Source organism: Glandiceps talaboti, chromosome 19, assembly GCF_964340395.1.
Source record: "Glandiceps talaboti chromosome 19, keGlaTala1.1, whole genome shotgun sequence".
In the NCBI taxonomy this organism is placed as follows: domain Eukaryota; kingdom Metazoa; phylum Hemichordata; class Enteropneusta; family Spengelidae; genus Glandiceps; species Glandiceps talaboti.
Window position 1 is genome coordinate 13,545,152 of NC_135567.1, and position 15,277 is coordinate 13,560,428.

The following is a 15,277-nucleotide window of genomic DNA, read 5'->3' on the forward strand; positions in this document are numbered from 1 at the left end:
TAGACCGTTCCATAAGACTGCTGCAGCATTTGAGAAAGCACGTTTTCCATACGATGATTTTACCGGATTAATTGTGACGAGTAGCGTGGACTTAGAGCGTAGATTACGTCAGGGTTCATAATACTGTGGTATGTATGGCGGAACCGTGCCATGTAGTGCTTTATAGGCTACCTTGAATTCAATCCGTTCAGATATTGGAGGTTTTGAAGAACTCCAATAATGTGGTCATACTTTCTGGTTTTGGTGATTAATCGAGCAGCAGTGTTCTGTACAAACTGAAGTTTCCTTATACTGCTGAGAGGAATACCATACAATAAGCTGTTGCAAGAATCTATCCTGGATGTAAGAAAGGCATGGACTAGTAATTTGTCTGTATCATAGCTGAAATATTTTCTAATTTTAACAATATTCCTAATATGAAAAAGAGTAAGTTATCGATATATTATTTTATTACCCGGCAAAAGTAATGCGTAAGTTGATGTCAGTAATCAATACACGTGTGTTAAGCGAAGAAAAAACCCTGACTCGACTGTTCCCTTAACTCTTGAACGAATGAAAGGCAATATATTAACCAGGAGACATAATCATGCATAACTCTGTCAATTTGTATTTTTCAGCTCAAAGAGAAAATGAACGACTTGTACAATATCACAGAGAACCTCCAAGAATTCGATGTAACTTTGGGAGAGAGCAAAGAGATAGCTCAAGGTAAGACCAAATGAGAACCATTTATTTGATAGAAACCTCCTGTTTTTAGTTTCTAATATGTCAATATCCCTAATAACAATAAACATAAATAATTGCATCGTCACATCTCCTGTAGTCAGGTAGCTCAATATAAGATTGAAATCAGGTGCTAGCAAATCTGTACTATTCAAAATGTAGCATATTTCCAGAATTTTTACAACAGAGAAATGAATAAATTATCGCAATCACCATGCATATGAAATCCTTGTAATGGTTTCACAAAGAGTAAAAGCCTTTTCTCCTTCTTAGTTAATTAAAACTAACCATACCTATATCTAAGTCTTGTGATTCTGTTTTCAGTCTTAATAATTTATGGATATATTTTATATTTAATTTCATAATGCAGCATTGTCAACAGTTTGAACATAATATATGATAACTAATTAGCAGCTGCTCTGGGGATGATTAAGATTTTCTTATTACGATATTTTGTTAAAGAATTGCTTGCCTTGAAGAACGGTTGAATAGACCCAATGTGTAAATAATCCATTCTCATAACAATTACAAAACATAAAATGTTTGAAAAATGTTGAAAGTTTAGAATATAAACTTGCAAGGTACTAATCAAGTAATCTTTCACAGCTGTAGTGTCGATTGTTGCTAACGTGCTGGTTAGTACTTCAACCATAATGAAGTCACCACCTGATAACGAAACTCTAAGTCCTGAGAACGCCAGAGATTTCACCGAAAAAACCATGAACATCCTGGAGAAGACAGCTGATTTTGTTCTGAACAACATGGAACCTGATAATCGCCCTGTAGTCATCAACACTTCAAGTGTCTTGCTGAATATGGAGTCTGGGACTGTAGACGGTATGGGAAACAAGACAGTTAACCTGGGTCATTATAGCGGTTTTGAAGTTCCATCTGCAGATACCTTATTCCCAATGCTGGACAAGAAGAGTCACTTATATGCAAAGGTAATGAAACTCAAATAATTATGGAAATGTCTTCGACAAATACTCCTAAAATAGACTTGACATTGTATACCCCCAGCAAGCCGGGTTGAACGCGTTACAACAAGATACTAAGGAATTTATGCCCTGGTCATTTTATGTCACTACAATACGCATCTACATCATTGGTACAGCAATTATACCCTATCGCCTGATATGACCCAAAATTCATGTGACTGTGGTCCCCAGTTTTGGATCCGACAACCGTTTAGGAACAGCGCCCCTAGTGGCCAAACCTTATAAATCATTTGTTTTTGTTTGTGTCGTTTTTATGATATTAATTGGAATGTGACGTTTTAAAGTGGAGGAGTAGAATGGATTTCCTTGATTTACCAATTTCCTCCGTTATTGTCATTTCTTTGTGTTGTCATTCTGGGATCTGATCCCCTCTTCCTTGAAAAACAAACAACAATAAAGGTAATAAATGGTAAGTAAATGGAAGATATAGCCATATTTTAGTATAACATCAGATTTAAAGAGATTGACAACGAAGGTGGAGATTGAAATCAACGTAACGAAGTGTTTTCCTGATTTATGTATCAATGATAAATAATATCTATGTCAACAAACGCAACTAAGCAACTTATTTGTTTTACATTACAGTCTTACAGAATCACTGGCAATCCATTCAGTTTAAGAGGACAGGAGTTTATCCATGACCTACTCGGTTTGACGTACACTTTTACCAATGGGACCAAGATCAATGGTAAGCCTGCTTAGATTAAGTTTTAAAACTATACATTTGTTTATAGGTTTGCACGAGTCACTTGAATATTGTATTTCAAAAGTATGTCGTTGCATATATGGCCAAGGACTTGTTTGTATGATCGTTCAATTTCAGAGAAAAAAATCAGAGCTATTTTCATAAATCAGTCATTGCCACAATACAAGACTGACGGCAGGGGGTGGGGGACTTCATTTACGTAGATTTGCCAGTCTTGACCAGTCTTCTGTTCAGACATTAAAGGGTGTGGGAGTGGGCTCTCCATTTCCCTAGATACATTGCAACAGTGTTTTCGACCAGACCTCATTTTCATTAGTAACTAATTTCCAGCCTGTGCATCTCATCTCGTGTATAAATCTGGATTTGAATATACCAGGTTTCTATTGAATACTTTTGTTGCATTTATTCTATTTTTTAACGTATGGTTGAATAGAATGTCAATTCTATTAGAATTATTGTTAACATTTCTATACCGATATTTTCGATGTTTATAATTGCATCATTAATACATATAATCATTAAATCATTATATGCCTCAGAGGATTTGGGGGGAAATGGACCAAGTCCCTGCAATACATGAAATTTGACCAGGTGAGACAAGTATGCATAATAATCGTTTTCCTTGCTTTTACAGTAACTGACACGGAGGAAGATATTGGAGTATGGTTAGGAAGACAATCGCTTAGAGGTTACCTCGGTGAAAATGTGACAGCGACCATCTCTGATGATTGGAAGAATTATACCTGGGGTGGACAGGTAAATGTAATAGATATTTTGATAAAGTACACTATAGTGGTAGTAATAGCATCCAATTCTCCACGACATGTATACCGTTAATAAGATGACATTAGTGTACTTTGTGTAAGCCAAGCTGTACACGTTCAATGGAATATTTTGTTGTTCTAAATGAATTTAGACAATGTACGACTACATCATAGTTCGGTTTGACGATGCTCAAAATATCAAACACGAACAGTATGATTTCTAAATTTATCGTCAAAATAGCTTCTTTCATTGAGAACAAAGGCAAGGCTGGTTTCATCTAATAGCTGCAGTTTTCTATGCTTGAAGGACCCATAACTTTTTCACTAATTCTACAGCACACGATCTCTCTAGAATAGCATTATACCATTTGGAAATCGGGCAGAAAAGACCTTCTATACACCGAGGTGAGGCATTCTGGGAAACAGACGTGACGAGTGTTTCACACTTCTTGAAACAATAAACTGAGCAATTACTTAGTATAATAAAGGGCACATTCCTAACTTTGTTATTCAAAATTTCTAATTCCGACGTTCAGAAGGACCCCTAATTCTGTGATAGATTTGCGAATTTTTTAAACTCTATTTTAGAAAGGTCGTTCAGTGCAGGATTGATGACAATCACTGTTCTAGGTATGTAGATATAAAGAAATGCAGTATATGAGATAATACCATCCTCTGCTTTGTTCCCCTTTCACGTCTATGCTTATATTATACCGTGTTTCAGGTCTCACAACCATTTGCTGCTCTACAACTTACTCTTGTTGGCACAGCACACATTCTGGCAAACACAACTGTTAAGGTGTACTACCAGAACAGCCGTAGAAACACCAGTGAGTGGATATACACTGCGACTGTCAAGATAAATGGTACATCGTTCGAAGCATTCGTCCCAGAACATGAAATCTGGTATAATGGAAATTATACATTTAACTTTGACTTGCCAGCAGGTGAGTGACCTCAGAAAGGGAAAGATTTAGAAGCATAGTTTTTTTGTAATGTACAAGATACAATGGATAAAGACTCATCTGGTTGATAATTTTGCTGACCGTTGTTGGGACTGGGTTAATGGGTTATTCGAGGTATTTTAGTGCTTGTACTCATTTCCAAATGTTCGCAAATTCTCGTCTGATAATTGATGAAATGAAGAACAGTTGTGCATGAGCAGCTAGTATTAAAATCGATATTAACATTAATGCTACATAAATCAACAGCTATATCGGTAATGAAAAGAAGACATTTGCAAGAACCTAAAAAGAACCTAACATTACTAAGCCAGTTATTCAATGTATAAATCAGTCTATTTACAATCGACAATATTTCATCATTGCAGATATTCAGACCAGCTTTACTGTGGGTATGACTCAGCACAGATGTGACTATTGGAGTGATGATGAAGGACGATGGAGACAAGATGTATGCCGGGTAAGATAACATCAGTTCTTATGTATAATTGAATACACAGATAATTCCCTTTTAACGAATACTGGAAATCAATCACGGGATGAAATATCAGACCATGACTTATTTAAATATTTATATTTCAGTTTCACTGGCTTTAACTGAATGAATGAATGAATGAATACGTACATTCATGTTAATTTTTACTGTTATAAATTTACAATATAGAAATACCCATTTTATATTTTAGTAAATGAAATTGAAAAATGTCCTAAAACAGATCTGATCAAATTGTCAATTTGTCATTGTTTGTAATTTCACAGATTAAGCTATCATTTACAATTTGTAGCATATAGGTAGCACCAACCACGATTGTGTTTTATTTCCACGTCCTTCTAATGAAATATCATTTAAAGTATATGTCTCTATGTTCAGTACTTTATTCCGAAACTATCAAATGACAAATGTTTTTTTCTCTTACAGGTGTCTCCAAGATCTAACAACAATGCCACTCTGTGTCTGTGTAATCGTCTGACTTAACTGACATGATATCACATGGTGATATTGATGAAAGTGATATAAAAGAAGAAACGGTTGAACATCAGCATCTTCTTGGATGTAGTTGACACTAAAGTACAGACAGAGAGACAGACAGGCAGACAGACAGACAGACAGACAGACAGACAGACAGACACACACACACACACACACACAGAGCTACACACAGGCGCATACATGCATAAGATTACATTATAACATCACCTAAAACCTACCTATCTACCTATAGACCAACCAACCTACCTACCTACCTACCTACATACATACCTACCTACTAACCAACCAACCAACCAACCAACCAACCTATCTACCTACCTACCTACCTACATTGATAATTACACATTATGCATTATGGGACATTTGTAATTACAGAGAAGACTGTAGTTTATAATTATCCAACTATTTGCTAGACTTGTTAGATCTTTTAAATATCCCAGTTTATTACATAGGTGTTTGACAATGTTTATTGTATAGGATTTATATTATTATTACGTTAATATTTTATGATTGTACGACACGGTTCTGGTAAAAGTATCACAGATGTACAGTCATTTCAAGAATATAATATATGATATCTTTGAATGGTGTAATCTGAATAACATAATGTAATTTGTGTGAATAAGGATAGTCAACCTAGAGTATTGAGTGCATAATTAAAACCTAACATGACTTGAGTTACTGAGTATACTGTTTATCATCAAACTGTTTAAATGTTTATTATCATAATTAATTGTATGATAGATACATAACATCATTAAGTAGGACAACAGGCTGCCAACACAATGTCATTAATGAGTGTGTTATGTTGATTAATTGCAGTATTTTAATGTGTGAACTTAACATTGAAATGAATAACTTCAAGGAATACCACGTTTGTTATGTTACTACATAGAAGTGTTTCTCAATATATTTTCCATATATTTGACAATATTATTGTATATTTTATTATTATATTATTATCACATTGACACTGTTCCAGTGAAAGTATTCCAATACATTTATTGTCAGTTCAAGATTCTAATACATCAGATCTTTGAATGATGTAATTTGAATAGTGTAAGGTTATGTGTGTAAATAAGGGGAGTAAACCCAGAGTATTGGATGCACAGTGTTAATAGCTGACAACGTCTGGTGCGGCATTAAAGTCTGCCATGATTTGTGTTACTAAGTATACTGTTTATCATCAAAGTGTTTAAATATCTATCATCATAATTTATAGTATGATAGATACATAGCATTATCAACTTGGATAACAGTATGGTAACAGGCTAACAACACAATGTTATTATGAGTGTGTTATTGATTAGTTGTATACTAGTATTCTAAAGTGTGAATAATATCAAAGAATATCAAGATTGTTAAATTATTACATAGATGTTTTGCTGAAATTGCTATTTAAATGAATGTGTGTTATTTATTATTACATAGAAGTGTTTCTCAACATTATTACTTCAATATTTGATAAGTTTACATACATACATACATACATACATACATTCATCCATCCATCCATCTATACACTCATACATACATCCATCCATCCATAAATTAGTTTGTTTTAATTACATTTTTTAGTAGTTTTATTACATGGCTTGAATTATTATAAATATTTGTGATATTATTACTAATGCTAGCGCTAATACAAATATTGACAATCATTTCAAAGTTAGGTTGTGCCATTTTAAGTAAAATGAGATAAGATCATCAAAAATAATTCACGAAATTTGTCATACCGAAATGCTACAAAGTGTATGTGTTATGTACAAAAATGGCTTAATTTTGATAGCCCACCCTGAGGGTTAATGGTAATAGTATTTTGTTATCAATAACTTGTTCATATTGATATTATATCATCATATAGTCACTTTATTGTAGTCAAAGGCCATAGGCCCAAAATACAATACAATTACAAAACCCCAAAATATGCTACAGTTCCATTAAAGATGTATATTGATCTAAATACCATTTCTATATTGATATTTAAAACATGGAAAATAATTTTGTAGACACATTTGAATAACTAAAAGTATTACTATTAACATGTTTTAAACAATATTGTAGTGCTAAAATATACTGAATCCAGTTAAGTGATATATAGGTGACAATTAGGGAAATAATCCTTCTATGAACTTAAGACTAATACCACTGAATTAATAGGAATACATTGTAGTGTATCCTGGTCATTTAAACCCAGTCCTTGAAAAAAAAAATTTGCTTGCAATATGTGGAAACAGTGATAACCCAAGGTGTATCCATGGAGTTCACCCATACATGAATTCCTGGTTAACAGTTTATATAGAGTTGAAATAATTGTACCAATGTCCTGGTAGTATATCCTGGTTACTAGCATACATTGGTAATATATCCTGGTTACTATCATACATTGGTAATATATCCTGGTTACTAGCATACATTGGTAATATATCCTGGTTACTAGCATACATTGGTAATATATCCTGGTTACTATAATACATTGTTAGTATATCCTGGTACTATCATACATTGGTAATATATCCTGGTTACTATCATACATTGGTAATATATCCTGGTTACTAGCATAATTTGGTAATATATCCTGGTTACTATCATACATTGGTAATATATCCTGGTTACTATCATACATTGGTAATATATCCTGGCTACCAGCATACATTGTGACATATCCTGGTTAATATTGTATAATGACTAGCCATTTTACTCCCTGAAAGTGAATCAGAAATGTAAGGTTAGGAGGTATTTTACACGATATATATAACATTTACAGTCAGACTTCTATTGTGATTAGCCAATCAATTGAATAGACGATCTATAATGAATATGATACTTACAGTGATGACATACATACATACATACATACACACATATACACATACACACATACATACATACATACATACATACATACATACATACATACATACATACATACATACATACATACATACATACATACAAACATACAAACATACATACATACATACATACATACATACATACATACATACATACATACATACATAAACACACATACATACATACATACATACATACATACATACATACATACATACATACTTACATACATACAAACACACATACATACCTAAACACACACATACATACATACATACATACATACATACATACATACATACATACATACATACATACATACATACATACTTACATACATACAAACACACATACATACCTAAACACACACATACATACATACATACATACATACATACATACATACATACATACATACATACATACATACATACGTACGTACGTACGTACGTACAGATATACATATATTCTGGATTTGAAATCTAAATCGCGAGTTTACTGAAGTAATTCATTCGTCAAATGTACGTTTAAACTACAAGGTTAACTGTCAACTTACCATATAGTCATCTACATGGCACATGTTACCATGGCAATGATATAAACACCAATCATGGTCAGGACACTTACTACGGCACAGCTAGCACCATTGACTGCAAGTGGGAGATACACGGTAATTGTTAAAATTATGCCTGCTTACAAGTTGTTTCATAAGCATAATGTTACTAAAATAGGTTATATGCTTGCATTCTTCTTGTAACACCCGTGGGCTAACTTCTTCTGTATAGTACCCTATGTCTTATCATCTTGTTACGTATGCTCAAAAGATGATTGTATTGTGCCATGTTTATGCAAATAAAACAAGAAAAAGAGAAACAGTAATGACGCCTTCCAAACTAATAAAAAAACAGAACTATACCACACACTCTATACCAAAAAAGGCAACCATTGTCCTAACCAGAAAGCCAAATTTTCTCATTGCAACTGCGAAACATAGTATACAAAACATACGTAATCATAATTTGTGTGGCCATATCAACAAATGGACAATACAATATGAACAATGCAATGCAATGCAAATCAATGCATTGAAATATATTGCAATACAGTACAGTATTATACAGTACAGTACAGTACAGTACAGTAGTGCAATGCAATGCAATACAATACAATACAATACAATACAATACAATACAATACAATACAATACAATACAACACAACACAACAGTGTAGTTCTTAAGAAGACGTCATGAATGTCTGCAGACATAGATGTTTCCGAGTTCTTGAAAAGATGTCAGAAAATAATGTCAATGCATTAGTGGCCTTAGTTTTCTGTTTCAAGCATGGCTTCTTACATTTCGTACACCCTACAGTTTTTTTCACACTTATAAAAATGTTTACTGCCGTAGTTACTGCAAACGATCACATACACAAAGGTTGCTAACATTGGTGACACGACTAGATTTGATAAATAAGCTTTTGATTAAAAAGTCTAAATATTCTCATTGCCACAAATATGTTCAGTGTACTTGTAGAATACAAACACTAGTTTTCCAACGTGCAGGTTATGTTCTATTTTTCGCATGTCCCGTGTCCTCTGTTTCGTTTGATTTGGACATGGTGTGCAAGTTGTGGGTGGCAGTGGTGGGATGTGGTAAAAGTAGAATTTGGAACCATTGGCAGCGGTGTCATCATATCAAAATAAAAAACTATTGCAACTGTAGACAAAGAATCAGTCAAACAAAATTGTGAACCTCCCCTAATTTCCACATTTTTAAAATATGACCCCCCCCCCCTCCCTAATTATACCGCCCCCATCCCCATGTAATTACTGGAAGCTCACTTAATTAAACAAGTCCTACCATGACGTCATCACCATCATCAATCATATCACGTCCTACAATGTCACAATCAAGGGTGTAGAAGTGGTCAGAGTGTGCATGGCTTGAGAAAGTTACGATCTTTTAATGTACAGCCAGATATTGTATCAGAGAGAGAGAGAGAGAGAGAGAGAGAGAGAGAGAGAGAGAGAGAGAGAGAGAGAGAGAGAGAGAGAGAGAGAGAGAGAGAGAGAGAGAGAGAGAGAGAGAGAGAGAGAGAGAGAGAGAGAGAGAGAGAGAGAGAGAGAGGAGAGAGGGGGGGGGGCACTACTTTAAGAGAGCTGTCCTTGTCATAACTACTAACCATTGGGATCACACCCGAAGGGAAGAAGCCAATAATCATACGGGGGTAAGCAGGTAGAACTATATCCTGGTTCTATCTCTATACAAGGCACATGAGATTCATCGCAGTTATGTTCCTTTACCAGTAGGGTGGCAGTCATACCAGTTGTCAACCCATTACCAGCAGTACCATCTGCATTAGCAGGGACAGTGTTTGGTGCACCAGTGACGTCAATGGGATCAGATTTCGTTCTTGCATATGGGTTGGATTTGGAATAGATGAAAAAGTACATTTTGTAGGAAGTAATAGAAACATCAGTTGGTAGAGTGTTCATCAGACCAGCATCAAATGTTACAGTTACAGGTGTTTTAGGACTGAATGTGACGTCATCAGGTCCTGTGACTTTCACTGGTTCGATATTGAAGAATATATCTATAGATGAATGGAACACGTGACATATATTAAATTCCTGACTATCTGAGTTATGAAGATGAAACTAAGATATGTAAAGCAGCACTTGCTGAGTTCATACATTTTTAGCATAATATTTTGATGATGTCATGAACATGCAAAAGCTGCAATGCTACCCTTTTAACAGACAAAACACCAATCCAGACTGTGGTATGCTCAGAACAATTAAGGTCCTGAAGAGTAGCAATATATCCTTTGCTAGTTGCTAAATTATGTACTCACAAACTTATTTTATTAGTTTACAAATCACTTAATATGTTAATTGCATCGTAGCTTCTTGTTTTTCAGATATTGCTACTCTGCAATGAATAAAAAATAAAAATAAACATTATTCAAGAAAATGGGAAAATGTTCCTGTAGCTTGTATAGCTGATAGCACAGAATTTGTTGAAGACACCGCTGATATTTTCCTGTTGGTAAACAAACATGTTACTAGATAGAGGATACATAGGTGAAAGGTACACTAAATGTAAGGTTTACCATCATTACACAAGTATCTCCAACATTAGACGCTTACACTACATTTGTTGAATTGCCATTATCAGAACACCTGTAGCTGTGAGTTCATAAAATGTCCCAACACTTCACTCTCATGATGTGAATTCATTGGTTACTTAACATTGACTGGTTACTTGTGCTGGATGGTTATAGTTATTTTCTCAATCCAGACTGAGTGGAACGAGTTGAATAGCTCCATCTTCCCTTAATGCAATAAAATTGTTGCTTCCAAAGATGGCATGCAGATGGGTTTCTAAAAAGTATTGTTAGCTTTTTTTATTGTTCCTGTTAAATACCAGAGGTTATTTTGAAAGTCTACATTCACATGGAGGTGAAAGAGAAGACATCTATTTCAGCTCGTGCCACTCACTCCAGACTGGGGGAATAACCATACTTATCCTGTACAGGTATGCTGGTATGATTGACGTACGATATACTTTGAGGGTGGCGTAAGTTGAGTAGTCAGTGGAAAACTAATTGAATTACAGACAAAAGTATTTACCTGGACATTCAACGTTAGAAGTGACATCAATGCATTCTGTATCACTGCCAGGATATACACCAGCACATAGCTATATGTCTATATATTCCTGACACTCAAAGTTGTTTATTATAATCCATGATGTTAGACCAGTAGTTGGGGTAGTACCATCGGTATTAGCATTCACAGTAATGGGAAATGGTGAGCTGGGACCAACCGGGGAACCTTCAAAGATATCATTTTCTAATACCATACCATCGTGTATCTTTAAGTAGGCCCCTGTGGCACGTACAGCATCTGTGTTGTCATTTGTGATTCCAATGGAGAATGTAATCTCTACATAATCACGTACACCTAACGTGTAAGGAGATGGAGCTGTGACTATGAAGCTGCCATCTTTTATACCTAGAACTATAAAAAACGAAATAGAAAAAACAGTAATTATCCAAACTTGATGTTATCATTATAAATAAATAAATAAACAAATAAATAAATAAATACTGTATAGTTGTGTCCTGAACCTATGGTGCATGCCTGTATTTTTGAAAAAAAGAGATTCAATGTGTAAACGAAATACTATTTTATCTAGTTTGGATAATATCTACCCAGTTTTATTACCAATGGGAACTAGGAGTCTTTGAGGTATGGATCCTAAACCATCGTGTATTTTAACTTTTTTGAAATCTTATGTTAACTATGTGTTTTATCCAGAATCGACCTGGTGAAAGAAAATCATAAGGTAGCCAAAATACAGCGTGTTTAGTTAGTTACCTTTACAATCAATATTAGAACTGATATCAACACAGGCTATATCGTCGAATAGGTCTACACACAGGTATCGATAGCTAGTACACTGTCCTGCATCTGCTGTAACACGTGCCATTAGACCAGTAGTGGGTGTACTACCATCGGCGTTAGCAGCCACAGTTATTTGTGATAGGTGCCCATCAGATGTAATTTCGGATGAGAATACAAAAAAGCTGTCGGACACCGTCGTTAAGGATGTGTCGTCGGAGAGATAAAGTTCGATAGAAGGAACATTTTTGGCAAAAGGATTGGGATTGGTAAGTCCGATGGAAAACGTGATGTTAACCCTAGAACCGACACCAATAGTGTAAGTTGAAGGATCTGTTATTGTGAAGGTGTTGTCCTTTATCCCTAGAACTAAAAGAAGGTACAAAAACACGTTAGGAAAACCATGGTACATGCTTTGATGAAAACATGAATTCATTGTGATAGGAGAGCTTGGTTTTATGGAGAGTGAAATTGAAGAATGTTTTGTGCAGATAAATCGAATAATTAATTAAAAAGTAGAGGGAAATGAATACAAACAATTCGTTTATTTACCTGAACAGTCCATCTTGGAGCTGACATCAATACATACTATGTCGTTGTATATCAATTCCTGTACACGCAGATATCGGTACTCAGAACACTGCGCAGCGTCTGCTGTAACCCGTGCCATTAGACCCGTAGTAGGTTTAGTACCATCGGCGTTAGCATCCACAGTTATTTCTTGAAAGTCAAATCTATCTTGCGATGGGAATACAAGAAAACTGTCGGACGCTGTCGTTAAGGATGTATCGTCAGATAGATATAGACTGATAAAAACATCTTGGCTTTCTGCAAAGGTACTGGTAAGACCAATTGAAAATATGATTTCAACTTCATTACCAATATCAATAGTGTAAGTCGATGGATCAGTGACGATGAAACTGCCGTCTACTATCCCTATCTCTATAAAACAGAACAAACAAATACGTTAGTGAAAGAGTGTGGTGTTGTTATTATTATTTATTGGCGTTTAAATAAATGTTTAAATAATATAAACAACAACATTTCCCAACGACTGATCATGAATTTATTTATTAGTAACAAGGTATTATTTCACATGAGCCCCACTTTTTCGTTTGAGACTCGCATCGAAAATCACCGTCATGAATATTTTACGTGGTCAGTCCAATAAATCTGTACAAAATAACGCCAACATTGGTCATGCACAAGAAGTTCATAGTGCATTGATCAATGTCGAAAACAGAAACTCGATATTGGACAAAGTTAAGTAATGACATAAAACAGACCCGGGTCACGGTACCTTGGCCCTGGTCAAATCATGGTATTATATTATAACTGTGTTAGGCAGGGTCAAAATGTTTGGTTTTGGACCAAGACATCATTTTGTTATGGATCAAATGTATAATTATGTTATTCTCTAATATTTGTCTTCTTTCAGCCCGAAAAATACTCATGACTTAAGGGTTGTCTTTACTCGTCTAGCGACTCGTAGTGACAAGGGCCCCTTAGGTCACTTGTACTTTCAACAGGGCGTAACATCTAATTGTCCTCACCTTGTGCATCTATCTCTGGCAATATGCCACCGGACAATATAAAAGCCAAGTTGACGAACGTATATGTAGCCCTATTAAGGAAGAAAAACAAAGATGATATACAGACAGCATTTTATAAAGACTATGTCAGCTAAACAGATTCTTTAAGGCGACAATTCATTTTCATATCTGTTGAACCACACTATGTTGATAACAATAAAGACCATTTATGAATGTAAGTTATCAAAAACTATACCATCCTTTAATATTGTGAAATTAAATGTAAGACTTGCAAAAAAGATCGAATGCCATATTGCCAAAAGAAAAGACTGTCTCCTAAAGTTTTGTGCAAAATTGGACAATTTTGAAGTTTAAGTGAATTTTGTTCCCTATCTCTGCACTGTACTTTTTTTCTCAACTTGTTTTAGATATTCCAAATGGTGCCACGTGTTATTTTTGCACGTGTGTTGCTGTAATTTGTCTTTTACGAAATAAAACAGTTATAAAAAAAGACTATAGGATTCAGAATAAGTTACATTACTTTGTTGACCATAACGACCAAATTGTCGAACGGGATTGGATAAAGTATGTTGTGAAAAACTTCAAACATATCTACTCCAATTATGAGCCCCAACGGACACAACCTGAGAGGATCTATCTATAGAAAAGGGCATTGTGGGTAATCTATGCAAATGAGAGAAATTCATAACTGTTATACACAGCATTGTCATAGATTATGTCCACTTTTCATTCTATTTTTCTTTCTTCATGAAATATGTGACATCTTGTTTCTGTACAAACTGTTTTTGAATGCTTAAAGATTGAAAATGCCTTTGTTTTTTTATTTTAAAAAAAATTGAGTCAATTCGTGTTGTTGGCGTCCTAGAGCTGGAAAACTTCAGAAACGGAACCGAAGTCTATTAAAGTTCATCCATGTTTTACCTTGGTCGAATCTGTTGCGGCGTTATCTGCCATTTTATTTGCTGTTCACTAAAACTTTTCTTTGTTGTAAAATTCATCATATCATATATACCTATAGTCACGTGAATCACGCCCCCATGTATTGCTATGGAGAAATCGCGAGCTCTAGCCGGGCAGTAATTTTCCGTATCGCGGACCGACCAGGTTTCCCAAATAAGGTCACTTGCGGGAATTTTGGACCCTTTTCTTTCTCGTTGCTATGCGCGTTGTTATGCGTGTTGGAAAACTTGTTGGCATCCTGTATGTGTTCGCTATCATGGCGGAAGAGGACGATATTCAACAGTGGCTCCAGGAAATTCCTCCCAAAATCTTAAACAATATTCTATTTGGCGATTGTGGCGAAGGTACTTAAAATAT

General features: G+C 35.0%; 1 protein-coding gene and 1 long non-coding RNA gene across 2 annotated transcripts; both read right to left on the reverse strand.

Annotated features, from left to right (window-relative positions):
- Window positions 1-8,567: 8,567 nt before the first annotated feature.
- Window positions 8,568-10,413, reverse strand: LOC144450011 (uncharacterized). Its single transcript, XR_013482206.1, has 2 exons — window positions 10,184-10,413; window positions 8,568-8,650 (listed from the first exon to the last, which is right to left on the reverse strand). It is a non-coding gene; the product is annotated as an uncharacterized LOC144450011 (long non-coding RNA).
- A 1,382-nt stretch (window positions 10,414-11,795) lies between these two features.
- Window positions 11,796-14,958, reverse strand: LOC144450012 (uncharacterized). The gene is made up of 5 exons (XM_078140579.1): window positions 14,882-14,958; window positions 13,961-14,031; window positions 12,384-12,776; window positions 11,868-12,023; window positions 11,796-11,818 (listed from the first exon to the last, which is right to left on the reverse strand). Exons 1-5 carry the CDS (start codon window positions 14,956-14,958, stop codon window positions 11,796-11,798), a joined length of 720 nt encoding a protein of 239 aa, XP_077996705.1.
- Window positions 14,959-15,277: the final 319 nt, after the last annotated feature.

Excerpts from the sequence above, each read along its gene's own strand:
- LOC144450012 (XM_078140579.1), bottom strand. The coding sequence starts at position 14,958 with ATGAATTTTACAACAAAGAAAAGTTTTAGTGAACAGCAAATAAAATGG. Across the intron at positions 14,032-14,881 it reads CCGCAACAGATTCGACCAAG|GGCTACATATACGTTCGTCA; the intron begins GTAAAACATGGA and ends CTTCCTTAATAG. Across the intron at positions 12,777-13,960 it reads GCCAGAGATAGATGCACAAG|TTCTAGGGATAAAGGACAAC; the intron begins GTGAGGACAATT and ends ACCTTCTTTTAG.